Genomic DNA, 27,431 nt, shown 5'->3' with positions numbered 1-27,431 from the left:
CAGTCCTCTGACATACCCAGAGACAAAGCACGTCCAAAGCACAACAAGCCCCCATGCAGTGGCGCTTTAGGGTTAAAAGATAAAGATATCTGTGTCTCGTCCGATGCGAGAGATGGACGTCTGAAGTGGAGCTCCGCTAGCAGTGGTGCTATTTTTCATATTATTTGCTTATTATTCTGAGATATCCTGTATTTATTCAACCCGAGAGGGACTGCTACAGTATATGTAAGCACATATAAACATGGCAAACAAGAAGGGGGGTTCGAAAGAATCGAAAACTAAAGCTACATCCAAGCTGCGATCAGCAAGCCCCAGTTCAAGATACGGCCTATCAGAGACAGACCTGGATCAGATGGGCGAAAGCACAGACTCCTCGGGACCACGGTCCGCTACATCATCGCCGGCTGAGAGCGAAAAGGGGAGCAAAGGTGCGATCGTGAGTGCAGATGTGGATAGCTCGCTGATTGAAGAAGATTACCTGAAACTGGAATGGGCCAGGAAGTCCGCGGCTTCAGTTACGCAATTACGCGAGCCTGGAGCAGCGGGGACACCGGCTTCAGCAAAGTGTGCTGCTTCATCTACAGTACAAGAAGGCACAATTGAGCTATCTGAACTGAAAGTGTTGCTCGCTGAGCTCACGCAAGATATAAAGAAAAGCAAGAAGGCTAATGAGAAAGCAACGGCAAAGGCACTTGAGAGACTGAAACAGGAGATGAAACAGGCCAATGAATGGCTGCGACATTAATTCCAACTGGCAAATGAAAGGCTGCGACAGGAATTCCAACAGGCAAATGAAAGGTATGTCAAGAGGTACAACTCGAGCTTCGACAGGCGCTGGGTAAAATTGAAGAGCGCAGTCAAAAAAACTCGGTTAAACTGAGCACGCTTGCTGATCAATTGGAGCATCTTAAGGAGACATTCACGAATCGGATCGAAATGGCCGAACCTTCAGCTACCAGTGCCGAGGAAAGAGCAGTAAATGTCAGTTCTGAATGTAAAAAACTCGGAGAAAAACTTGGAGACAGACTGGCTGCTTTAGAAGATGGGAGTAGAAGGTATAATGTCAGAATTGAAGGTCTGCCGGAGAATCGAGAAAGTTCAAACCCTGTGAAATTCGCAGCTGAACTTTTTTCTAACATAATCGAGGGCGACTTTAAAGCAGAATCGGAGATAGCAGCGGCTTATCAGACGCGATCAAACACCATCAGACCCCGACCAAGATCTTTTATAGTTCGTTTTGAACGATTATCATTTAAGCTAGAGGTGATGGCACTCCTCAGAAACAAGGAAGATATTATATATGAAAATAACCACATTCGTATCTTCCCTGACTTCTCTCCAGCAACAGCTATTAAACGCGCAGCCTTCTATAATATTAAGCAGCAGCTTCGGCAAGCCAGTGTCAAATACAGCTTCCTGTATCCGGCAAAACTGAAAGTGGAATGGCAAGGTCATTTCTAAGTCTTCGCTAGCAAGGAAGTAGCAGAAAATGAATTAAGAAAGCTGATCCTGGGACTATTCTGATACATAATAGTGAGTCATGGCGGTAAATGATAAAGCTAGGATTAATAATCTACTGTCTGATCTATTCGTTTTAAAATACGGGTTTTTTATCAGCATATATTCTCATATATTCTTATTATTACTTACTAGGGTGCTATATGTTTGTTTTATTGTGCTTAATTACTTTTTCCTCCTTTTTTTTCTCTTTTTCTTTTCTAATTATTTCATGTGTACCCTAAACGAGACTGTTCAATATTATACCCTTGGTTTACTGTTATTGCTATTACTGCATTAAGACTTGTTATGCTTATTTTGCACATATCTTTAACACCATCACCCGGGTTTATTATCGGGGGATATCATCTTAATGCACTAAAATTGCTGAAGACTATATATATATATATTTTAAGTGCAAAATTCTTTTTTTTTTTTTTTTTTTTTTCTTTTTTCTCTTTTAAAGACTATATTGGTAACAGATCCCTCACTATATTGTGCTTCGACTTTAGCGGCTTCACTCCATCGCAGATTTTAAATGTAAGCATATCTAAATATATATCACAGATTTTTTGCTGGTTCGCTTATTTCTGTGGACAATGGTACTAGGGTGTTGTACCATGTTAGCCATTATGAATGTAGAGAAAAGCCAAGCAAAGTGACACCTTTTGGCTAACTAAAGATTACAATATGCAAGTTTTCGAGGCAACTCAGGCCCTTCTTCAGGCAAGATGATTACATCTTTGATTACATCTTACCTGAAGAAGGGGCCTAAGTTGCCTCGAAAGCTTGCATATTGTAATCTTTTTAGTTAGCCAATAAAAGGTGTCAGTTTGCTTGGCTTTTCTCTGTGGACAATGGGTCTTCTAATTTATGGTACATGCTTCCTCAGTTTGTTTGCCCAGTTGATTTCAAACAAGGGACGCTATTGGCGGATGGCTGAGAAGCTACCCAATCAGAGCACGTATTACGTATTAAATAAAACTCCTTAATGATATACGATATGCTTCCCGCATGGTGCTTCGTACACTTAAAAGCTCTAACAACACGTATTGATTTTTCATTGTTTGCTTTTCTCTGTCTCCCTCACTCTCTCTGACATTCTCTGATCCTGACAGATGGGGTGTTAACAAAGGGGCTGTTTGCACAGAGGCTGTTTGCTTATAAGATACGGACGGTCCTCTAAAAAATGCTAAAAGACTACCTTCACATTGATCCCTTTTTTCCGGCCGCTTTATCACAGTGCTCGCATATTTAAAAGCCCAGCAGCCCTATTGATTTTTGATTGTTTACTTCTCTCTCTCTCTCTCTCTCTCTGACATTCTCTGCCCCTGATGCACGCTCCTTTGAAGAAGAAGATATGTTTGCATTCTTTTAATTGTGAGAATGAACTGTCATCTCTGTCTTGTCATGGAGCACAGTTTAAACTTTTCACTAAAGGGTGTTATTTCATGTCTATAGGGCTCTAATAATGTTAAAAAACCTATTTGGAAGGTCGTAAACAGGTTTTCTATGATCTAACTGCAAAACTATTAGATTTATAAATAAAGCATCCTACTTCGTGGAAATACATTTATCGCGGTAGAGTCTGGAATGGATTAACTGCGATAAATGAGGGTTTACTGTATAACTGTGCGAAGAATATTTATAAACAGTGTGGGAGAGTTTCTAAGAGCTTAAAATATATAAAAATAACCATACAAACATATGGTTTCTACTTCACAGATTTTGTCCTATTGCTGGGGGTTCTGGAATGCAACCCCTGCGATCGAGGAGGGATTACTGTATATTTATATGCTTGGATGGATGGTTGTATAGAAGAATAGGCAAGAAGAGAGTTATGAATACAATAAGGAGAGAAATAATTTAATGAAGTCTGTTTAATTCACCTTGAGGTTGTTGAACTGTTTAAAGAAGTTCAGCATTCTACAGGCAGTTTGTTTGCTTTACTTTATCAGTGACCTTTAATATATTCTGTTCCCTGGATACTGTTCTTTACTGAGGAGATGGATTTCAGTGCCTTAATGGGCATTTTAAATAACAAAATTATAATTAAATTATAATTACAGTATAAAACCATTTTAATTAGTATTTAGAACATTTAAGTTAACTGTGTACTAAAGATTGAGTTTTGTTTTACATGAGATTAGTTACAATTTATTAGGACTGTAATTACATCTAGTATTGACAGTGGTAGAGCACAAGCAAATCATAAACAAGTCAAATAATTTGTTAATTTAACTCTTAAAACAGTTATCTGATTGTAATATAGGTCAGCAGCTTGATGGTTTAAAACAGGAGTGGATGAGAAATGCATTCTGCACCTGTAACTAGCTTTGTAAAACGCTGGAGGTATGACATTTTGATCCTTTAGTAACCACTGACGATCATTCTTATTTGTAAAATTATTTTTATTATAACCATACACCCAAGTACATTATCTTTCATTTTACTTTGGTTAAACTCTGTGTGCTATACTGTATCTATTTAAATCTGGAGTGATAAAAGTTATCTCCAGTGGCAAGATTCAACATGGTGATTATGCATTACTCACTGTGTTACCTGGATTTGCCTGGGAAATTTCGTGAAACAAAATGGGCCTTGGTTAATCTGATATATTGAGTACTTTTCTGTATATACAGTAGGTTTGTTTTAAACTAGAGGCTAATATTATTAATTCACTGGAGCTCTCAGTGACTGACTGTAGCTTTTGTTGATACTTATGGGAAAACACAAGTTTACAGGAACCTGTATTCTTTTCAATTGAAGCAGGTAATTAGTAGGAATAATGGGATAAATGTTATTTCACCCTGTAGCATACATCCTGTGAAAATGGTAGCTTTAATCACAATTGAATGTAACATTTTAATCTGTTATTTTGTACTTTTACAAAATTTTGGAGGGTTTAGATTTGTGTTACTCACTTACAATCCTGGAGGTCTGCAATGGCTGCAGGTTTTTCCTTTAACCACATTTTTAATCCCATTTATTTTCTGCTTAAACAATGCTTTTTTGGGGTTTAGCTTTTGTTAACTCATTTTTTTCTTTTTTTTTCCAATTTAGAACTCTTAATTGTCTATTATTTTAGCTTTAAACAGCTGCATTAAGGATTTAATTGTTGCCTGTTTTCTTAATCAGCTCTCAGTTAATGAGATGCAAATGACAAAGGAGACAGCAGCTCTCCAGCTAACACGCATCCATTAAAACCTGTGTATGTCCATCATGAAGTGTCTGTGATAATACAGTGTTCTGAAATAAATGAAGGAGAAGGGAAGGATCAAGACACATAAATTTATTCCAGATCACAAAACATATGGATAATGCTGTCAGAAAGTGAAAAATTCTACAATGTGATTAAGATTTGTCTTAGAAGAATTAAAGCACTAACAATCCATATAATGAAATACCATGTTTTATTATCTGGTAGGCCTAACTTCTAATTCCAGAGCTGGTTGGATTGAAAGCATGCACTCACTTTGAACTGGAGCATAGCAAAATGTCATATGGCTTGACTTTCAAGGGGATACCCCAGTTCTCTACAATATTGAGTGACATACAAGATAACTCCTACCTCAGTTTACAGGCACTATAGACTCAGCCTGCATGCTAGTGATATCTGCATCGGGGATTGGCGCTGAGCCCTTTCTTATTTGAAATGGTGATGGACAGGTTGACAGACAAGATTGGACAGAAGTCCCTGTGGACTATGATGTTTGCCGATGACAATTGTGATTTGTAGCAAGAGTAGGGAGCAGGTTGAGGAGACCCTGGAGAGGGAGATATGCTCTAGAGAGGAGAGGAATGAAGGTTAGTAGGAACAAGACGGATTACATGTAAAGTCACAATGGTTTGATGGCAGATGCATGCTGAAATCTGATTATTTCAGGGCATGCTAACTTTTCAGTTACTATATCAGAAACTATGCACTTTTTTGTTCAGTGCATCATTTGTTATAAGAGCCTTGAGCATGGGAAAGTTGCAATATAAATATTATTATTATTAAGCCATTTCAGTTGATGAAACAGAATTGGAATGACAAAAGGAGAATATGCAACCTGCTGTGCTGAGGCTGCTGGATGTTGGTGGTTTATCTGTGGTAAATATAAAACTCAAACCTTGACGGCTGCTATGAGTAAATAAGCAAACAGGAAGCGCATGCTTACCCTAAGAATATTGTATCGTGAATGAGTAACAAACTTTATTACTTTCAGTTTGCTTTTCTTTTCATAATCCTCCTTTGGAAAATGTTTTCTTAAACGTAAAACCTTTTCTGGTTCAAAGTAGATACAGTCATGGCCGAAATTATCTGCACCCCTGGAATTTTCCAAGAAAATGCACCATTTCTCCCAGAAAATTGTTGCAATTACAGATGTTTTGGTATGCACATGTTTATTTCCTTTATGTGCATTGGAACAACACAGAAAAACAGGAAAAAAAAGGCAAATCTGACATTATGTCACACAAAACTCCAAAAATGGGCCGGACAAAATTTTTGGCACATTTTCAAAATTGTGGGTAAATCATTGTATTTCATGCATATGATGCTCGTTTGAACTCACCTGTGGCAAGAAACGGGTGCTGGCAATATAGCAATTACACTTGAAGCCAGTTAAAATGGCGAAAAGTTGACTCAACCTTTCTGTTATGTATCTGAGTGTGCCACACTAAGCATGGAGAACAGAAAGAAGAGCATAGAATTGTCTGAGTACTTGAGAACAAAAATTGTGGAAAAATATCAACAATCTCAAGGCTACAAGTCCATCTCCAGAGATCTCCATGTTCCTTTGTCCACTGTGGGCAACATAATCAAGAAGTTCACAACACATGGCACTGTAGCTAATCTCCTTGGACGTGGGCAGAAGAGAAAAATTGATAAGACTGCAACGAAGGATAGTCCGAATGGTGGATAAACAGCCCCAATCAACTTCAAAATATTTTCAAGCTATTCTGCAAACTCAGGGTGCAAAAATGTCAGCTCGAACTATCCGTCAACATCTGAACAAAATGAAATGCTATGGCAGGAGAGCCAGGAGGACCCCACTGCTGACACAGAAACATACAGTGCATCCGGAAAGTATTCACAGCGCATCACTTTTTCCACATTTTTGTTATGTTACAGCCTTATTCCAAAATGGATTAAATTCATTTTTTCTTCAGAATTCTACACACAACACCCCATAATGACAACGTGAAAAACGTTTACTTGAGGTTTTTGCAAATTTCTTAAAAATAAAAAAACTGAGAAGTCACCTGTACCTAAGTATTCACAGCCTTTGCTCAATACTTTGTTGATGCACCTTTGGCAGCAATTACAGCCTCAAGTCTTTTTGAATATGATGCCACAAACTTGGTACACTTATCCTTGGCCAGTTTCGCCCATTCCTCTTTGCAGCGCACCTCAAGCTCCATCAGTTTGTTTGGGAAGCGTTGGTGCACAGCCATTTTAAGATCTCTACAGATATGTTCAATCAGATTCAAGTCTGGGCTCTGGCTGGGCCACTCAAGGACATTCACTGATTTGTCCTGAAGCCACTCCTTTGATATCTTGGCAGCGTGCTTAGGGTCGTTGTCCTGCTGAAAGATGAACTGTCACCCCAATCTGAGGTCAAGAGCGCTCTGGAGCAGGTTTTCATCTAGGATGTCTCTGTACATTGCTGCAGTCATCTTTCCCTTTATCCTGACTAGTCTCCCTGTTTCTCCTGCTGAAAAACATCCCCACAGCATGATGCTGCCACCACCATGCTTCACTGTAAGGATGGTATTGGCCTGGTGATGAGCGGTGCCTGATTTCCTCCAAACATGACGCCTGGCATTCACACCAAAGAGTTCAATCTTTGTCTCAACAGACCAGAGAATTGTGTTTCTTATATATATACTGTATTTTTTTTTCCCCCTCCAATCAGTGACATTGATTTAGTCTGGTCAATAGCACGAGATTTTACATAGCTAGGTTTTTAATTATTATTTGTATAGATGACTACATCCAGATTTGTTGTGGATTATTAATTATTGAAGCTAGGTTTTTAATTATTATTTGTATAGATGACTACATCCAGATTTGTTGTGGATTATTAATTATTGAATGTCATCCGTTTAGCTTGTGTTTGTTACTGATATTATGCTTTGAGATTCTCGTATTGTGCTGTTCACACAAGCATATTGACAATTCTGTTGTATATATTTTTAGGTCCTACTGTTGTCCCCCCTCAATATTATGGTGTACCTTGGGGTGTTTATCCAGCAAATCTATTCCAACAACAAGCTGCAGCAGCTGCCAATAACTCCAGTAATCAGCAGGCAACTAACCAAGGACAAAGTCAGCAACAGGTCAGTTTTTCCAGAAAAAGAAAAAAAAATCCTCTATAGGATATTTTACTAATGTTCTGCTGTGCTTTAGCTTTGGGAAAAGTCATTTATAGCACATTGTTACCTTGTATGATTCTTGTGTGGTGCAGGGATTTTGGGATAGCTATGTAATAGTTTAGTCATATGTTTGACTAAAATGTTTTTGCTTCTAAAGTAGTGTAAAATTGCTTAAATTCCAGCAATACTAATGTCCTTTGCAACACTATATTCAGAATGAGAGTACTGATTTTATGTACAATAAACTGTACAAAGTAAATGTTCACTAGACACCATGTATGTAACTGAAAAGGCACAGTTATGCATCTTGCAGATAAACATTGCAGCTAGATAAAGTATCTGTTAAAGGTCTAATGTCACAAGTCATTGGAGCATTTTTTTATGATATATAGAGCAATGATTTTTAACATCTTAAAATATGTAATAGGATGGCTGCCATGGCACATTTACTGAGAATCCTGTGCCTGCTTTTTTCAAGTATATTATATGTTTTAAATTTAGTTTTCCCTCTGTAAATTCAGTTTTATTTGTCTCACTACTAAGATACTTGCACATCTTTTAGACTTCGTGGACAAAAGAAAATAACTGTTTACATGCCTGTTGAAAAATTGGTGCAGTGATTTTTTTTTTTAGTTAGTGCGACAAAATGAAATGCTGACCAATCTTTCTAGCTACACATCTGTATAACATGAAAGAAATACTATATCTTTTCCAAGTGCATTTAGTACATTAACCATATCAGTGGATTTAATTTAATTTTTTTTTTGTCCTTGCCAATTTCCTGTAGAACTAATGTTAAAAAAACCTAATTGCTGCAAAGTCTGTTCTATCTGCAAAATTTTTCATTATAAAGTATCAAAATACAGTTATTTCTTCTGTTCCTTGCCCAAAAATTACGATTGTGGTGCTCTACTAATAGCCAATTAGATTGCACATTTATGTAACTTGGTATACTTGACAATTGTTATGCTCTTTTAACTGTGGAGCTTGAGAAGGGTTACTTCCAGCTGAATGGGGGTTCTGGAGGTTTGCCGCAGCTAGACTCTCCGTGTTTCTCAAGGTACGGTTTCACTTTGCTGAGCACATTGATCAAATTGAGGATTAATTTTTAGTTTGCTCTCAGTCCTGACTGCTGAACTTCCCTCGTGTTTATGCTACTCAAGTTTCTCAAACTTTTTCATAAATTTTCCATAATTTTGCCCTATGAACACCTGTACACCAGGCTTTTATAATTTTTGCATTATAAATTATGTTATTAATATTAAATTATGTTATGCAGAGATTATTTTTTTAAGAATGTGATCTTTATTTCCTCGACTACAAAATAACAGTCAGCCATCAGGGAGAGCATATGTATTCATTTGACAACATCACTCGAGGTGAGCCATTTTAGAAAGTTATGGGGCATGCTTTCCTGACACAGAGTGTGCTGTTTATGTAACAGACAGTCAGCGCTTTGGACACTGAGGCGGATTTCTTCTCACTGGACTTTGAAGTCTGATGGTGCACTATGAACACCAAGGGATGCCATTTATGTAACTAAAGCAATTTGCAGAAAAAGTTGTAAAATCTTGCTACCTTTGATGTTACCATGAAGAAAATTGAAGTTTGCCCATCAAGATCTGCATTCTGCAGTCAGTATTATCAGCTGTACATGCCGAAAGGCCATGCTGTGATCCAACCAATTTGAACAAAATCTGTGTTATAACAAATTGTTTCTTCAGTGCTGGGTACTTTGTTCCATTGGAATTTGACCCTGTATTATGTTACTTAATATAGTTAGTTATTTTACATAAAGCAAACAGTATTCACTTGAAATAATAACAAGTACTGTATATCAAAGGTGGTAGTTTTAAAATTGTATTTTACAATTTTGAATTATCAATTTAAAAAAATAGTAAATTAATAATGTTAAAATTGTGATGCTGCAGCAGAAACTGCAGAAAATTTTAATAAACTGGATTGCAATGTAAAGTCAAGAAGATAATATCTTCCTTTTCTTAACACTAGAATTACCAGAGCCTACGAGAAAGCTCGTAAATCCGGCTCACCTTAAATTCATTCTCACCTCTCCGTCAGTCTTTTGTCCTGTAAATGTGTCGATTAACAGCAAGCAGCCTGCTGACCCATCCCCCCCACCCACCGCTGCAGTTCAATTCACAAAGACGTTTGTCAGTGCTCAGTGTTTATCTTCGAGTGAAGTGTTGCAGCTTTATAGTGTAAAATAGTACATCATCATTTGGAATACATACATTTCATGTGTGTTCCGTGTCAACAACCATCTATGTAAAACATAGTTAACACAGAAATGTTTATGTTTAAGTAATAAATGTATAATGTGTGAAGCCTGAAATACAAATATGAAATAAACACTCTCACAAAAGGTACAAGTATAACAAAACAAGTGCACTTTTATTCAAGAATTTAACCAAAGAAAAAAGAAAGCAGGTTACGGTAGACGGTTGATACGACAGCTTGCGTGGTGAAATGCTAAGAACTGCTGCCTTCCAATCAAGAGGTTGTGGTTTCGATATCAGCTGCTTCCCAAATTTACCATTTTCAGTAGTGAGCTGCTCTTATTGTTAATATACAAGAAAAGCATACATTTGATTTGCGTCTGTAAATGTAGTTAAAGTTAGTGGGGTTTTTTTCAGTTTTATTCTCTCACTCATGTTCAAGCTCCCACACACCCCCTGTATCTGACGCCGTTTTCAGTTAAAGACGTGGTATAACAAATAAACTTATATTATTTGAAAATGGCGTCAGATCTTGTGCGCCAAATTGAGGGTGAACAGGGCGGCGGGGAGTAGCATTGTAGTGTGCCTCGGATGTCTGCGTGTTGAATTGGGGCGGTGGTGTTAGACGCAGGCAACATGCTGTAGTGGAAGGTGACTGTGAGGTGGGCTGGTGATGAACCGCCCGTCGCTGCCCCCATTTCTTTCTCAGTAGCAAGCCTGCTTGTACTGTTACACGCATAGCAGGAAGTTGTCTCTTGTCAGTACAGGGTGGCCCAGATCAAATTATGCAGATCCAGATCGTCTCAATGACTTTGATTTATGCAGGACGATTCCAGTTCGGCGCGAATACGATTCTTCATGTCTTTAGTTCTCACACTTCTTGATGGTCCGGGATTTTTCGGGTGATTTTAGATGTAATAAACTGAATAAGTTATAGTGTAATGAAAATTGCATAATTATATCTGGCCCACCCTATACATCAGACTTGCTGAGGATGGGTGCCTTCCTGCTGTGAGGGCTGTACAGAGCTGTGCAGAAGAGCTCATCTTAACCTTTTGTCTTCACCCTTCAAGAATGTCTCTGAAACACCAAACCTGATGCAAGTGCTGGTGATACAGTAAAGAAGTGAAAAACCCTCACCATTGAAAATAAAGTAGAAATAATGAGGTCAGAAAGAGTTGAAACTCCATCATTCATTGGCAGAGCACTTGGTTACAGTCGGTCAACAATGGCATTTATTAAAATTATGTACCTGTTTCCGATTTACATACAAATTCAACTTAAGTACAAATCTACAGTCCCTATCTTGTGCGTAACCCAGGGACTGCCTGTATTTATATCGAAATGTTCTTTCTTATTGGAGACCTACTGCCCTTGATTCACCAACTTGACAAATTTCAGCTTTTTTTTTTTTTTGCTAAATAACAATTTTTTTTTTAGTTGGTAAGTATGGGAGTGAGTGAATCAAGTGTGCATTTATATATATATATATATATATATATATATATATATATATATATATATATATATATATGTAAGTAACATATAAATGCTTCTTATGTAAAGACCATCACAAAACATAATCACAAACATGAGTTTGCACGATATGTTGACGAGCTCTGTAAGCCGTACTGTTTCTTTGAAAGACAGGTGATTGGCAGGATGACGCCGGAATTCGTTCCGTATTCAAACGGTGCCATCTTTTGCCTTTATGCCTAGTGCAGCTGCGTTGTTCTTATATGTGAGTGGACGTTTCTTGCGGGGAGGGCTTCTGTTCTCTTTCTCCGATCTGAGTTCACCTCTGTTATAGTGCATCTTTATTTGCAAACAGCCATGTAGTAAATAACATTCGATCTGGCTTTTATGTAAGTAACATAGTGAAAGTCAAGCAAAATGACCCCTTTTATTGGCTAACTCAAAAGATTACAATATGCAAGCTTTCGAGGCAACTCAGGCCCCTTCTTCAGGCAAGATGTAAGTAACATATAAATGTTAAATGTGTTGATAAGCAGCAAACAGCAAGCAGCCTGCTATCACATTCCCCCACCCCGCACAGTTTTTTCAGCTCAAGTCTGTTTACCTGTGTGTCAGTTGCTTAGAGTTGTATAGAGCGAGAAGTCGAGCAAAATGACACATTTTATAAATACTATATCATTATTTGGAACACTTGCATTTCATGTGTGTTCCGTGTCTACAACGATCTATGTAAACACATCGTTAAAACAGAAACGTTTTTCATGTTTTAGTAATAATTGACAAAATTTAGACATGAAGTGTATAATTTGTGAAGCCTGAATTCCAAATATCAAAGAAACACTTTCACAAAAGGTACAAATATAATAGAACAAATGTACTTCCATTCAAAAATATAACTGCAGAAAAAGCACCCACATTAGGGTGCGACATTGGCACGCAGTTGCTACGACAGCTTCGGTGGTGCAACGGTATCAACTGTTGCCTGGTAATCAAATTTTCACCGGTTCAATCCAGGACGAGTCTGTTTTGAGAAGTGAGCTGCTTGTATTCTTACTATTTTAGAATAAAAACATACATTTGATTACAGTCTGTATCAGCTGGTGTAATTTATGATACTTGTAAAAGTTATCTTTGTTTTTTTTTTTTTTATTCAGTTTTATTCTCTCAGCCACATTCACAATCCCAACCCCCATCCCTCGCATTTGACACTGCTGTTTTCAAATAGATGCGCTATAACAGAGGTCAACTCAGATCATGACGACACATCTACATCGGAGCAAGAATGCACATCGCACTTTTGCCATCGATCAATTTCTATATGTACATGGGAAGCTCTGCAATGTACTTGTGACTTAAATAAATAAAGGTAAATAACATTCGATCTGGCTTTTATGTAAGTAAAATATAAATATTAATATTTTAGGGCACATGCACCGTCCTTTGTATGTAAGATCGAATTGCGATCGAATGTTATTTACCTATTTACCTTTATTTATTTACTTACTTCCTATAGTCACAAGTACAGTGCAGAGCTTCCCATGTACATATGCAAATTACAGCGATTGTAAAAGTGCGACGTGCATTCTTGTTCCGATGTAGAAGCTTCGTCATGATCTGAGTTGACCTCTGTTATAGCACGGGTATGTGAAAACAGCAGTGTCAAATGCGTGAGGGGGCATATGTTGGGATTGTGAACGCAGCTGAGAGAATAAAACTGAATAAATAAAAAAAAAAAAACAAAGCTAACCTTTACAAGTATCATACATTACACTGGCTGTTACAGACTGGAATCAAATGTATGTTTTTATTCTAAAATAGTAAGAATATCAGCAGCTCACTTCTCAAAACGGACTCGTCTGGGATCGAACCCGTGAAGCTTTGATTACCAGTCAACAGTTGATACCATTGTGCCACCGAAGCTCTCATAGCAACTGCCTGTCAATGTTGCACCCTAACATGGGTGCTTTTTCTGCAGTTATATTTTTGAATGGAAGCGCATTTGTTCTGTTATATTTGTAACTTTTGTGAAAGTGTTTCTTTGATATTTGGAATTCAAGCTTCACACATTATACACTTCATGTCTACATTTTGTCTTATTACTAAAACATGAAAAGCATTTCTGTTTTAACGATGTGTTTACATAGATCATTGTAGACACGGAACACACATGAAATGCAAGTTTTCCAAATAACAATATAGTATTTATAAAAGGTGTAATTTTGCTTGACTTCTCACTCTATTCAACTCTAAGCAACTGACACGCAGGTAAACAGACTTGAGCTGAGAAAACTGTGCGGGGTGGGGGATGTGATAGCAGGCTGTTTGCTGCTTATCAACACATTTAAAGGACAAAAGATGCCGACAGAGAGATGCGAAGCGTTTTAAGGTGGGGCGTATCTATGAGGTTTTTCGTAGGCTCTGGTAATTCTAGAGTTAAAGCGGTATACCAAGATAGCCACACAAATGCTTACTAGTACTTCAAAATTCTTGTTGAATAGTAAAATCCTTTGTAAAAGCTACATTTTATAAGAACACTATTATTCAAACTGCCACTCTAACTGAATACATAAAAAGATAATAAGACTATATTGGTGAATTAGTGAGTGAGAAAACATTCTTGTACAGTAATTCAGTAGAACTGTGCACTTACAGTGCATCCGGAAAGTATCCACAGTGCATCACTTTTTCCACATTTTGTTATGTTGCAGCCTTATTCCAAAATGTATTAAATTCATTTTTTTCCTCAGAATTCTACACACAACACCCCATAATAACAACGTGAAAAAGTTTACTAGAGATTTTTGCAAATTTATTAAAAATAAAAAAAACTGAGAAATCACATGTACATAAGTATTCACAGCCTTTGCTCAATACTTTGTCAATGCACATTTGGCAGCAATTACAGCCTCAAGTCTTTATGAATATGATGCCACAAGCTTGGCACACCTATCCTTGGCCAGATTCGCCCATTCCTCTTTGCAGCACCTCTTAAACTCCATCAGGTTGGATGGGAAGCGTCGGTTCACAGACTTTTTAAGATCTCTCCAGAGATGTTCGATTGGATTCAAATCTGGGCTCTGGCTGGGCCACTCAAGGACATTCACAGAGTTGTCCTGAAGCCACTCCTATAGGCAAAAGACGTACAAAGTTACACTGATGATGGGGAAGCAACCTCTGAAAAGGACTTAGAAGTTAACTTTGGCACAAAGTTCTCATCTTATAGGCAGTATGTAGAAGCAGCTAAAAAGGCAAATTATTAGGTTTATTGTTAAATATAAATGAAGGTATATTTTTCTCAAAGGTGATAATGTGTAGGTGAAACTGCCTCAGGAGTATTTTGTGCAGTTCTTGTCTGGAAGCTGTGTGGAGAAGATCAACCAAATACATTCTAGGAGCTAAGGGTGCGTCATACATTGAGAGTCTCAGAGAATTAGTTAAACTTCTAGTACTGAGCAAAGAATGATGCATGCAGACCTAAGCCATGTGGTCAGATAATGCTGATCCATTTTAATTCTTTCAGTTAAATAATGTGTCACATGCTCGAGGACACCATGGAAATTTAAGGGAAGGAGCATGGAAGCCAGGAAGCTCACCTTTCACAACAGGTCATAGGCATCTAGAACAAACGACCTAGTCAGGTATCTCGAGCAGAGCCCTTGATAACTTTCAAAACGTATCTCAGTGAGATAATTAGACAACTTTATAATTAACTAAACTAATGAGCTTGAAGGAGTGGATTATCTCTTCTCATTTGTTAACTTCTGACATTTTTTATAAGAATAATTTGTATAAATATTTAAATTGACTTTAAGTTAGTGTGTCACTTTTAGGAATTGGACAATGTAAGGAATTTGAGGCCTAGATCATTAACTTAATGGCTTAATTTACAGTGAGTACTAAATTTAATGCAGTAAGGTTTGCCAGTGTCTTCAAAAGTTTAAAATATTTTTATATTTATGGTGATTAGGGCTTAAAATAGTGTTGCATAATGTTTAACATGATTCCTAATGTGGCAGTAAATCTTGACATTCTAAACAGCTAGTCCTCACTTTGCACTCTTTTTTTTTGTGTATTTAGGTTTTGCGCACCAGTGGAAACCAGAGATCCCTAACTCCTAATCAAAGTCAGCAAAACCAACAAGCTGAATCTTTAGCAGCTGCAAATCCAACCCTTGCCTTCAGCCAAGGACTTGCCACAGGGATTCCAGGTCTGTTTAAAAATGAAAACCATAATGCTTTAGTTTCATATATGTTTTATTATTTAAATATAAGCATATTTTAAATAGAAGTTTTGATTCAAGTATTTAAATATTGTAACATTTCAAAAATATTCAAATTCTTTCTATCAGAAGAAATAAAGGAGTAATAAATAATGTGATCTTAGTTGGAAACTCTGTAAAGTGTAGATATGCCACTTCTTACAAATCAGATTGTTGGTAGTCGATGATTAGTCACTGTAAATGTGCATGTACAGATATTGCCTGGTCTACATATTTTAGAGCGTTATTCATATAGTGATAGGCATTCTGAGTTGATTTGATGAGTTATTGTGCTCTGTTAACTTGTGAAGGAACCAGCTCTCAGAACTTGCTGGTTGGAAATAATTTTCGTATGTTCCTTTTCAAGAAATATTAGAATATTCTTTTTAGCACTTTCCTCTTACTTTAATCTTTTATTAAAAATAAAAAGTTATCAAGGGATAAAATAAGCTCTTTTGAAGCTATTACGCCCATAGCTCAATTTCTCTAGTATCACAGGTGGTATTCTAGTGGCTAGAAAAATTAATGCTCTGTCATGGTGATGTCGTATTATCATTGTTGTCTCCTCTTGGAGGAAATGCAAACTAAGGTGCAAAATCTCTGTTGTCTTATTAAGTATGATACAAAAAAAATAACCCAAGTAAATACAGTACACCATTTTTAAATGATTATTTAATTTATTGATAGAAAAAGTTCACCAATACCTATATCATCCATGTGATTAAGTAATTGCCCCCTTCATCACTCAATCAACCAGTTAACCAAATTAAAATCATAGTAGGTTAAATTAGACTAGACACATCAAAGTTTGATTTCTGTCAGCCCTTTTGAATCTAAACATTGCTTAAATATTACTTTTCCAGCAGTGTGACGCTGACAAAAAGGACTCAATAAGTAGTTAAACGAAATTCCCAAAGACCTGACAAAGAAAGTTAGTGAAGTATATCAGTCGAGGATAGGTTTCAGAGTAATCTCTACAACACTATGACTCCAGCACACCACAGTGAGACCCATCATCTCCAAACGGAGAAATCATAGCACAATGGTAAATTTGCCCTGTAGTGACCAGCCTAAAAAAATTACTGTTAGTGTACATAGTAAACTCATCCAGAAAGTCACAAAACAACCCAGTTGAACATTTAAGGAACTGCTGGCCTTTCTCGGCTCAGTTAATATCCATGTTATTCTACCATTAGAAAGGCATGCAAAATATTATGTAATAATAATTTTAATATTATGCCATTAAGCAATATGGGTGAATATAGTATGTACCAGAACCAGTTAACATACAACGCACAGGAACGGATAAAAATATACAAATGTGGATAGCACACGATTGTAGAATCATTTAATATGTACTAGTCGATGCCATGAGCAGTTTTTGTGGTCGAGGGGCCGGTACACTGTACTGGCATGTACTGTCACAAAAAAGCCCTGGGTTTAGGGAGCAATTACTTTTTTCACATGGGTTATGAATTTTACACACACACTCACAGCGCAGTAGAATTTTTTAATATAACCTTTGGCTTAAAATATTAACATTCCTTTTTCAATTACGGTGATTTCTATTGCCTGCTATTAATCACAAAGTCGTATTTTCAGAATAAAATTATTCTTTTTAATATTCTGTGTCCCTAATATCTGTCTATCTATCTAATAGGATATCAGGTTTTGGCCCCTGCAGCCTATTACGATCAAACTGGTGCTTTAGTTGTTGGTCCTGGAGGCCGAAGTGGTCTGAGTGGTCCTGTTAGACTAGTGGCTTCTACACCATTAATAATTGGCCCTGCAGCAGCACAAGCTGGTGAGTTATTATTTTCTTATTTTTTTATATTGACTTTTTACTGTATATTTTTGTTGGAAATAAATTATACTAATTGATAACCTAAATATTATCATTTCCTTATAAATTACTTGACCCTGTCAGCTTGTGTTTATATAGTTTATCTAGTCTTCACGTCTGACCAAAATGTGTTCTTCCTTTTGCCCAGTAGACAAGATATAAATTTAAGTCCTGGTGCAGAGATTCTTGTACCTAATGTTCTATCCACGTTTTATAGAGCATTTGTGTTCATTTTGATTTTGATAGTGTTGCTGTAAAGAAAGATCTTAATATGAAACTGAAATTAAGTTAATTGTGTTATTAAAATAAAGAGCTCCATTGCTCAACATTCTTGAAGGCTGGTTTTATTCTGACTTTATAAGTTCCTGCTGAATTTTTTGCTTCTGTCTTTTATTGACCTTTATTTTTTATTGTCCTTGTTATCTTCCATGGTTAATAAGCATTTTTGCAGCACTAGCTTTATTATGAGGTGAGCACCCCACCTAAGGCATGAATACTTGGGTTAAAACTGTAGTTTTTTTTTTTTTTAACTCTGTACAAGTGACAATGAACTTAAAAGAAAATTATTCAGGTTCAAGCTATTGCTGTTTGAGCAGAACTGAATAATACAGCTAACTGAATGATGAACTCTATATGAGATATTTTCATTATGTGTTGTAAACATGATAACTGGTAGTTAGTGCAGTACATATGCTGAAAATTTATCAGAAAAGGGATTGATGTCATTTAGTGTTTTTTCTCATTAAGGAAAACCAAATTAAACAAAAATTCATTTACTTCAGGTTTGATTGGTTTTAGTTATGCTGAAAACTTAAAATACACTACCGGAGGAACAGCAGCAGCATAATATTTGTTATTAATTTGCCTAATTTTACACTATCCTTTACAGTAGATTTAGGGACACAGTACTTTTCTGCGGGTTGGTCACGTACAACAACCAGTTTACCATCCACATTTTGGGTTACCTAAGCACATCAAGACACCATGGCATTAAATATATAAACAAGAAAGTGGATGCATGTTCTTTATGCTATAATTACATATATACTACTTTAAGTAAAACTGAAATGAAAGATACATATGAGGTCAGACACCCTGGGCTTAAGTTGGCTACTTCAAAATAACAAATAGTATTTTTTCTTAACAAAAAGAAGCATTTTTGCCTTTTAGATAGATAGATAGAAACTTTATTAATCCCAAGGGGAAATTCACATTCACATTTACCAGCAAGTCTGTTTCTCTTTTCATTCACTGTATTTGACACATCTGGAAGTAAAAGCAGTTCACTGTCCACACTGATACAAGATGCTGATAGGTGCATGCACACTGCCTTGGCCAGGGTGGGGAAACTGGCTGCATTAATTTTCCAAAATTGAAGGGCGCTATTAGTTTTGGAGATGAAGAGCACACTAAAATATTTTTTCAGCTGCATGAAATGAAAAATCAAAACATTTAAGAGACATTGACCTGTATAATATTTAAAAAAATATAATTATTATTAAGCTGACTAGATTTATGGTGAATAAAAACCGGACAACCTCCTTTACCAGCTACCTCCATTAACAAAAACTTATGGCTATAGTGTTTGGCATATAATGATTTGTGTTCTATAATAGGCCTTCTAAGCTTATTTAAAGTGTGATTTATGTCCTATAATAAGCCTTCTAAGCTTATATAAAGTTATTTGTGTCATATAATAATTATTCTATTTAAACTGTGATGTGCTTGTAAGAGCTGCAGCACAAACTGTTCTACATTATAACACTTTGTACTGCAAGTATGCCTTTGGATATTGAGAGAATATACTGTAGTATATTGCTAGATGATTTTGTATTAAAGGTACGATTACAATAACACTGGAGTTGATCTTGTTTTAAAATATTTTACATATTTGACGCAGGAAACGCATCTTTCATAAGGGAGAAAACTTAAAGCTAATTGCACTTTAATGTGCAGGCAAACCTGCTCTTCCTTTTTGTTACGTGCCCACTAAACTGAATTCCTACACTTTTTTCCCCCCCACAGTAACTCAACAATCCAAAATGGAAAAATCCACAAGCGGCAATAACAGTTTGGCAGACACGTTGACAAAAATGAATTGTAAATACCTGATGAAAAAGACGAGGGGATGCCTTTTTTGTGAGCCTTTTAGTCTTGGCATATTTTTGCGGTGCAGTTTGCCCTGTGCTATACAGTTATGCCAGGCCCTTGTAGGCCTCCCCATGTTGCCAATTGTGTTTTATTAGCCACAAATGCAGGAAGATACTGATTGGATATTTACTTGTTTCAGTGTATGATTTGTGGGTTGAAAAAACAAATTCCCAAAGTCCAGGGCAAAAGACATTTTTCAAAGTAAAGAGTCTGGTATATCCTGATGTCCTGGCTAAATTGTCTACATAACTATACTTGTCACCCCTTTACCGCCTAATAGCTAATGTGTGGTGAGGGTACTGGCGCAAAAATAGCTGCCATTGCATCATCCAGGTGGGTGCTGCATATTAGTGGTGGTTGAAGTGTCTCCACACTCGCTATGCAAAAGCGCTTTGAGTAGTGAGAAAAGCTCTGTATAAATGTAAATAATATTATTATTAATGTACATGACTGTTCATTTTGGTACATGTTCTTTTGAAAAATATGCATTTTTTCTGAATAACACACTTCAGTCATCAATGATGAAGTGTATGACATAAAATGCAATGGATTTTACTGGTGTGCTATAGAATATCTGTATTACGCAGCTAAGGGAAAAAATTTTAATGTCAGTTTTGCAAAATCATATGTAAAAACAAATTTCTTTTTTGCTGAACACTTATTTTTTACAAAATGCAGAAGATGTATTAACGCATGTATCAAATGTATTAATTACAATTTTTGCTGCTTAAGCTTTCATCACCCACAGTAGTCCATTCATATTCTTATAGATGGTCATTGTAGACCCTCAGGAAACCTGTGAAATTTTATCCGGTATCATAAATATACAGAACTTTATTCTTGATGCTGTTTAGTTTCTTCTGATGTGTTTGTTTTCATTTTTTATTTTTGTAAACAGCTGCAGCATCAGCAACTGGAGCAGCAAACACTTTAGGAGGAGCCACCAATGGTCTCTTCCGGCCTGTAAGCTCTCAGCCTCAGCAGCAGCAGCAGCCACCACAGCCACCTCCACCTAACAGCAATCTACAATCTACTTCTTTCTATGGTAGTGGCTCTCTATCTAATAACTCACACAGTAGCTCATTATTCTCCCATGGCCCTGGACAGCCAGGAAGTACTTCTCTTGGTTTTGGAAGTAGTACTTCTCTTGGAACGACAATTGGTTCTGCTTTAGGAAATTTTGGGTCAACAGGTATATACTATTTCAATGTAAACCACATGTTTCTATGTTTTAACAATGTATGTATTTCTAATGGACAGTTTCCTTGACAGCTACAAATTCTGCAAGCAACAGTGTCTCTCGCAGGGATTCAGTGTCTGCCAATTCTGAAATGTACAAGAGACCTAGTAGCAGTTTAGCTCCAATTGGACAACCATTTTTCAACAGTTTGGGCTTCTCCTCCTCCCCAAGTCCAATCGGCATGTCTCTTCCCAATCAAAATCCAGGACACTCATTAACTCCACCACCATCTCTTTCATCTCATGGATCTTCTTCAAGCTTGCATCTTGGTAGGTAATGCATCCTAAAATGATGCACAATACTCATTGTCCATAAATAAATAGTGTTCTTTTCTATTTTTTGGTTATAAATCTCTTCAAAGTATCACACAAGCAGACATATGAAAATGCTTGCTGGGCTTGGTATCAATTCTTCTTTGTATTCTATTTAGAGAGAAAAGTACAATATTATTTTAAATGTCTCTAAAGTAATATTCAAATATTAATATATCAAAAAGACATTTTTTCCTGACATAAGATGATATTTCTGTCTTGGGCATGGCATGATATTATGAAGCAGGCATGTATTGGCTCCTAGAGAACTACAAAGAAGCAAAGCAGTATTGTACTCTGTTTCGTGCATTTTACTCTTCAGGCAAAACTTAGTAAAACTGACATCTACCAAAAGGATTTTCCAGTGCTGGTTTCAAAATAAATTTCAGTACCTAACTGGTAAGCCTGGTCATGCACATATTTCTATGAGAATGAATTTATATTGCAGGAGTCGTTGCTGTCAGTTTAATAGTGGAGGGATTTATCATTTGCTAACAGGATGCAGCTCGTTTAACTAAACGAATGTAAAAGTGTGAAAACAAAGAACAGTTCAATAGACACCAGAGAAGGCATTTCTTAAGTTTAGTGAAGTGTGCATTGTTATTGTTGAACTAGACACAAACTTGGAAAAGTGCATACCTTGGGTTTTGCATGTTTTCTACATTAGCAGTAGTAACTTCCACATTCAGTATTTTTTTACCCATGAAAAAATCTGCTCAGTGGTCCTTGCTGCAGAAATATAATTTATTTATATACACAATAACATTTAATATTTCTATCTAGATATCTTTAGTTTACTTGTTGAACATTTGTAAAGCCTTGTGGGTGATGGGAATAGAAAGGGTCTGTAACAAAGGAGTGAAACCTCAGATATCAATTTCAAAGGAGTGACAACCATCCAATCAATCATCCAAGTGGTAGGTGTGGCAACGATGACTTTTTTGGCGACCGTACTTTCAGTTGTGTGTGGTACGTGAGGTGACAACGATTTTTTTGGCGAACATACTTCCAGTTGTGTGTGGTAGGTGAATGTCACTCCTTTAATACGGTATTTATGTCACTCCTATGAAGTGTTACTTCTTTGAATGGGACCAGAATAGGGAGGATTTACCAGTATTGCACAGAGCACATGTGCAATTTTTTAATTATACACATTGACTTCATACGATAGTAAAAGTCTTAATTTGAGCCTGCAGTATAATGTGACCTTTTAATTTTCTTTAATTAAAAGTGTTGTATATAGTTATAGTTAAGTAGAAGGAAAAAAATATTCTGCACCAGACCTACTTATTGTTATATTAATTAAAGTGTAGTAATTTGTCCCCACCCCAAGTCCTTTTTCTGTTAATTGACATTTAAAGTGGTCAGTCTGATTTCCCCCGCGCCCCTCCCCAATGTATTACCAGTTACAACTTTGTCCTAAACAACTATAAGGTTAAGATTTCAAGATACGATTATTTCATTTAATGTATTATACAAGTAGTTTAATCATTAAAAAAGAAAATTAATTAATGAAAGCAATTGTATTAATAAAAATCCAAGAAGAATGTGAAGCTTGAAATGCAGATAAAATAAGTGATCCTTTGTAGTGATATGAATGTGTTTGCTTTATATAAAAATGCTTGACTTTTCTCACTAATAATTTGTAATGCTACAGAGCTCTACATTAATGATCTCCAGGTTGTCTTGAGTCAATTGGCCACCAGTTCTTGGCCTTTGATTGATTATCAATAGCAACCACTTTAGTGATGCAGTGGATCTTTTTTTGCTCTTTATACATATACAGCAAATCGGTTTACAACCTGACAATTGTATGGAGGAATGATATTAAGTAAAAAGTAAAAATGCGAATAAATCAAAGTACTGTGAAATGTGACAATTAAAAAAAAAACATGAAATGTGAACCTAAATAAATGTGCCATGAAATGTTTTTGTTGCTTATTTATTTAAAATCAAAATGAAATACAGTGAACCCTCATTCATGACGGTTAATCCGTTCCAGACTCTACCGTGATAAATGAATTTTCGCGAAGTAGGATTCTTTATTTATAAATCGAATATTTTCGCAGTTAGAGTATAGAAAACCTGTTTACGACCTTCTAAATACGTTTTTTAACATTATTAGAGCCCTCTAGACATGAAACAACACCCTTTAGTCACCATTACACTCATGTTACCCAATATATTAGAGAAAATAAGACCTATTAGACGTTAAAAATATCATATTACTAGGCGCACTCGCCTTTTAAGGCGACCGACTTTTATCCTCAATTTTTGTGCGCTCCATGTGTACATCAGGCATGTAAGTGTAGGGAAAGAGAACATCAAAGTGCCCATTCATAACATCTCCCGAAAACCTACATTTTTTTTTTTTTTATCCCCCTCAAGTGCCTGTCCAAAGTCGTACAATGTCAGCCCGAATCTGTACCGCTAAAGACGGAGTTTCTTGCACTAAATAAGCTACAGATGAGAATAAGCAAGCACCATCTCCCCTGATATTAACTACGCGGTGAGGCATTTGTACTCCATCAACATTAATTATTTCTAGAGACATAATTTTGTCTATTTTTCCAGCGCATCGCGCACAAAAGCAAGGGAACGATGAGAGCACCAGAACTCTGCTCACATCGCGTCGCTTCGCACCTCAAGCCGCAAGTAGTAAGTCTGTAATAAGCGGAATACCGATATGTTTTGCACTCACAGGACGGAAGGACAATCCCGAACGCTTTTATATAGTAGATTATTGTACTGTACATTTAATTGCACACAAACACACACAGTTCTTACACACAACCACTAACCTACGAAGGCACGACCTCAGTAGGAGAGTCTTCAGAGGTGGTGCAGTATCTTCAGCAGGTGTGTTGTTGTCTTCTTCTGCTGAAAGAGTACTAGGAGTAGGCAGTGGGTGTCTGAGTGCGTGGCTGAAGAACATCTTGATAGGCAGTTGCTGGCGCTGTCTTTTCATATGTGTGAGGAGGCTTTTGTAGGGTATTGCCATCTTTAATCATATCCAAGAGTTTCACCTTCTCCTGGATAGTAAGCATCTTCCTCCGGCGCTAAGTTTTATTGTCAGAAGGCTTAGAAAAAGCAGCACGTTTAGGAGCCATTGTAGGGCTTAGATAAAAGTTCTCAGAAAGCGCATGCGTAGTGACGTTAAGCGTGTATGAGAAAAAAATCGCGATATAGTGAACCTGCGAAAGTCGAAGCATGATATAGCGAGGGATCACTGTATGCCTAAGTTTAAAACTGTCAGATTTCCTCATCAAAGCAGAGAGGGAGTGGGCTCTAGGGAGTGCTGTGTTTTGAATGGTGAATCGTCCACAGAATAGACATACATGCTTTGAGAATCCAATGGCTCATGCTCAAAGTTGTGACTGTGCACATTGACTTTTACATCATGAAAGTAACAGTCAAATTCAAGCCCTGTTTCATGTTGTTTGCTGCATCAGTGACATAAATAAATGTAAAAACAATTAACTACAGGGTGGTCCAGATCTAATTATGCAGCTCCAGATTGTCTGGATGATTTTGATTTATGCGGAGACGATTCCAGTTCGGCGCAAAAACAATTCTTCATGTCGTCAGTTCGCACACTTCTTGATGGTCTGGGATTTTTTGGGTGATTTTCTGTGTAATAAATTTAATAAGTTATAAAATTGCATAATTAGATCTGACCCTATACATAAAGAAATAAGATACAAAAAATGTATTTTGATGTACAAAAAACATTTTAAGTTACATTTAATTAGTTATACTCTCATTTCATGTTATTTATCATCACATTTTACTGTTTTTATTTATTTGTTAATTTATTTATTTTTGTTTGAAAAGTGCACACACATTTACTTACTGACGTTATGCGGACCAAAGATTTTAAAAATAAGTGAAGACCAGCTGTCATGCAAGGTTCTGTGAGTTAATTGTGCACGAAATAGCAATGTTTACTCTCCTATAGCTCTGCAGTAATGTTTCTGTCTTCTAATCAGAGCAATCAGAGTACAAATCCAGTTGTGATATGAATGTAAAAAGCTGAAATATCTCACCGAACCCACAGCTGCTACAATATCTCCAGTATAGAATTTTATTAAAGCAGCAGTTATCAACCAGTGTACACTTCAGGGGAGTTGCAAGATGACTGAAAATAATTATAAAATACCAAAAAATAAATTAAATCACTGAAAATCTAGATTCAGCAGGGTTATTAAATTTAGGCCCACAAGGAATCTAGCCCTAGTATCTTTTTAATGTGGCTCAGGACTGGTGGCAGAATTGGCACTCCAGTCACCATAAAAAAAAACCTCACACTGTTCCACTCCATCTGAACTAGTGTGGTGCTGAGGTATCACACGTTGCATGGCTGCACTCGGGTCCTAATCTGGATCCTGAGGTGGTTTGTCATGTGGTGGGTGCAGCAATGCACTGTATCAGTGTGTGCTCCTAACCTAATCAGTTCATTAATATTCAAAACGTTGCATATGGCTGTTTTCGGAATGGCCTTGTGGTTGTAGATTTTGCTTTAAAAAACTCAGTGCAATAGCACAAGCAACTAATATGCGCTTTTGTTAATAAATAAAAGTTCAAAATCAAGCACCTTTGTCAAGACTGCAGCAAAAGAAGAAGAGAGCAAAAATCATGGCCTGGGCATGCTCCCTCACATATTCTCATGGTGTACTGGCTGTCCTAGTAGGAATCAAAGTTGAGAACAACTTTGTTAAAAGTGTATTAAGATATACTAAATGCATTATGGAACTAAAGCAGAAATGTTTAGTGCTACATATGTCATAAGACAAGATATAGTCTGTATATAAAGTATGTTACCTGGATTACATTAGGCATTACAATTCATCTCTAGTGGGTGCTGAATGTGTATGAGGCTTCATTGTAGCTAGACTCTTTGGGATCCAATAGAATTCCCAAAAACACAACAGCAGTTCTGATTTAGTGGTTGCTTGCTTTTATCAGTGAAGCACAGTGTATTACAGCTTCTAACCTGCAATTAAAATGGGAATGGGCTGCTTGTAATGACCCATCAAGTAAAAGTGAAAAGAAGGTGGCATGCCTCACTGCCGTAAAGAACTTCATTGTTTATATATGATCGCAAGCGCTTACCTGTCTCTTGCCATATACCAACCCAATAGTTTTGTCTTTTTAGCTGACTTTATTGACAATGTGGAGAGAAAATGCACGTGCATTTCCACTCATGTTAAATGTGAACATGTGACTGTCACTGATGGCAACACTTAAGTGCTAAATTTAGAGGACACTGAAGCAGCTTCTGTAATTAACTTATAGGGGACAAATGAATTTGTTAATTAAGTGACTAATTTTCGATTTTATATATTACGTTTGATTTGTTATTTTTAGAAATACTCAGCCATTTTATGCTTAATTTAAAACTAATACTTAAATCCAGTAAGTAGTGAGTAGCTTTTGTTGTTATCAGAAATAGCCGCAGTGACTAATTGTGCATCTTGGTAATTCTGGCCTACTTTTATATTATAATTAGGAATTTCAGATACTAAAAATAATAATGTTATTTAATGAAACATTCAGGCTGTTTTTAAAATAGTCTTTTTATTGTGTATTATGCTTTAATAAAAAACGAAGAAAGTTTAATAGCACAAGCAACTAATATGCATTCATTAATAAACAAAAGTTCAAAATCAAGCACCTTTATCAAGACTGCAGCAAAGATAGAAGTGGGTAAATATGATGGCCTGGGCAGGGTCCCTCACATATTCTCATGGTATACTGGGACATTGTAGGAATCAAAGTTAAGAATGACTTTGTAAAAATGTTTGAAAATGAAAGATATTAATTGCATGGTGTAACTAAAGCAAAGATGTTTAGTGCTACATATTTGATAACAAATTTAAGGTTATATCACAAAGCAGGATATGCTCACTTTATACAACCTTCATCATTTCACATTTTTTCACTTTTTTATTGCTTCTTCAAAATACTACAGTGTTACTGCAATTTAATACATTTTATAATGCTTTACTAGTAATAATAATCTTTCTTTTTAACTTGTATAAAATATACAAGGATG

At 36.5% G+C, this 27,431-nt stretch overlaps 1 protein-coding gene across 11 annotated transcripts in view; it reads left to right on the top strand.

The window, feature by feature from the left end:
• The window catches only part of LOC120525680 (pumilio homolog 2-like), a 255,653-nt gene that overhangs the window by 111,591 nt on the left and 116,631 nt on the right, over positions 1-27,431 (top strand). For all 11 annotated transcript variants that reach the window (XM_039748192.1, XM_039748184.1, XM_039748189.1 and 8 more), the window contains 5 exons: positions 7,685-7,824; positions 15,651-15,780; positions 17,492-17,635; positions 20,724-21,017; positions 21,098-21,334. In XM_039748192.1, coding sequence (XP_039604126.1) covers positions 7,685-7,824; positions 15,651-15,780; positions 17,492-17,635; positions 20,724-21,017; positions 21,098-21,334 — 945 coding nt within the window. The remainder of the gene's footprint in view (positions 1-7,684; positions 7,825-15,650; positions 15,781-17,491; positions 17,636-20,723; positions 21,018-21,097; positions 21,335-27,431) is intronic.

The sequence above is a fragment of the Polypterus senegalus genome, chromosome 3 (assembly GCF_016835505.1).
Source record: "Polypterus senegalus isolate Bchr_013 chromosome 3, ASM1683550v1, whole genome shotgun sequence".
In the NCBI taxonomy this organism is placed as follows: domain Eukaryota; kingdom Metazoa; phylum Chordata; class Cladistia; order Polypteriformes; family Polypteridae; genus Polypterus; species Polypterus senegalus.
The sequence above is the reverse complement of the archived record's forward strand: the minus strand, read 5'-3'. Positions and strand labels throughout refer to the sequence as shown.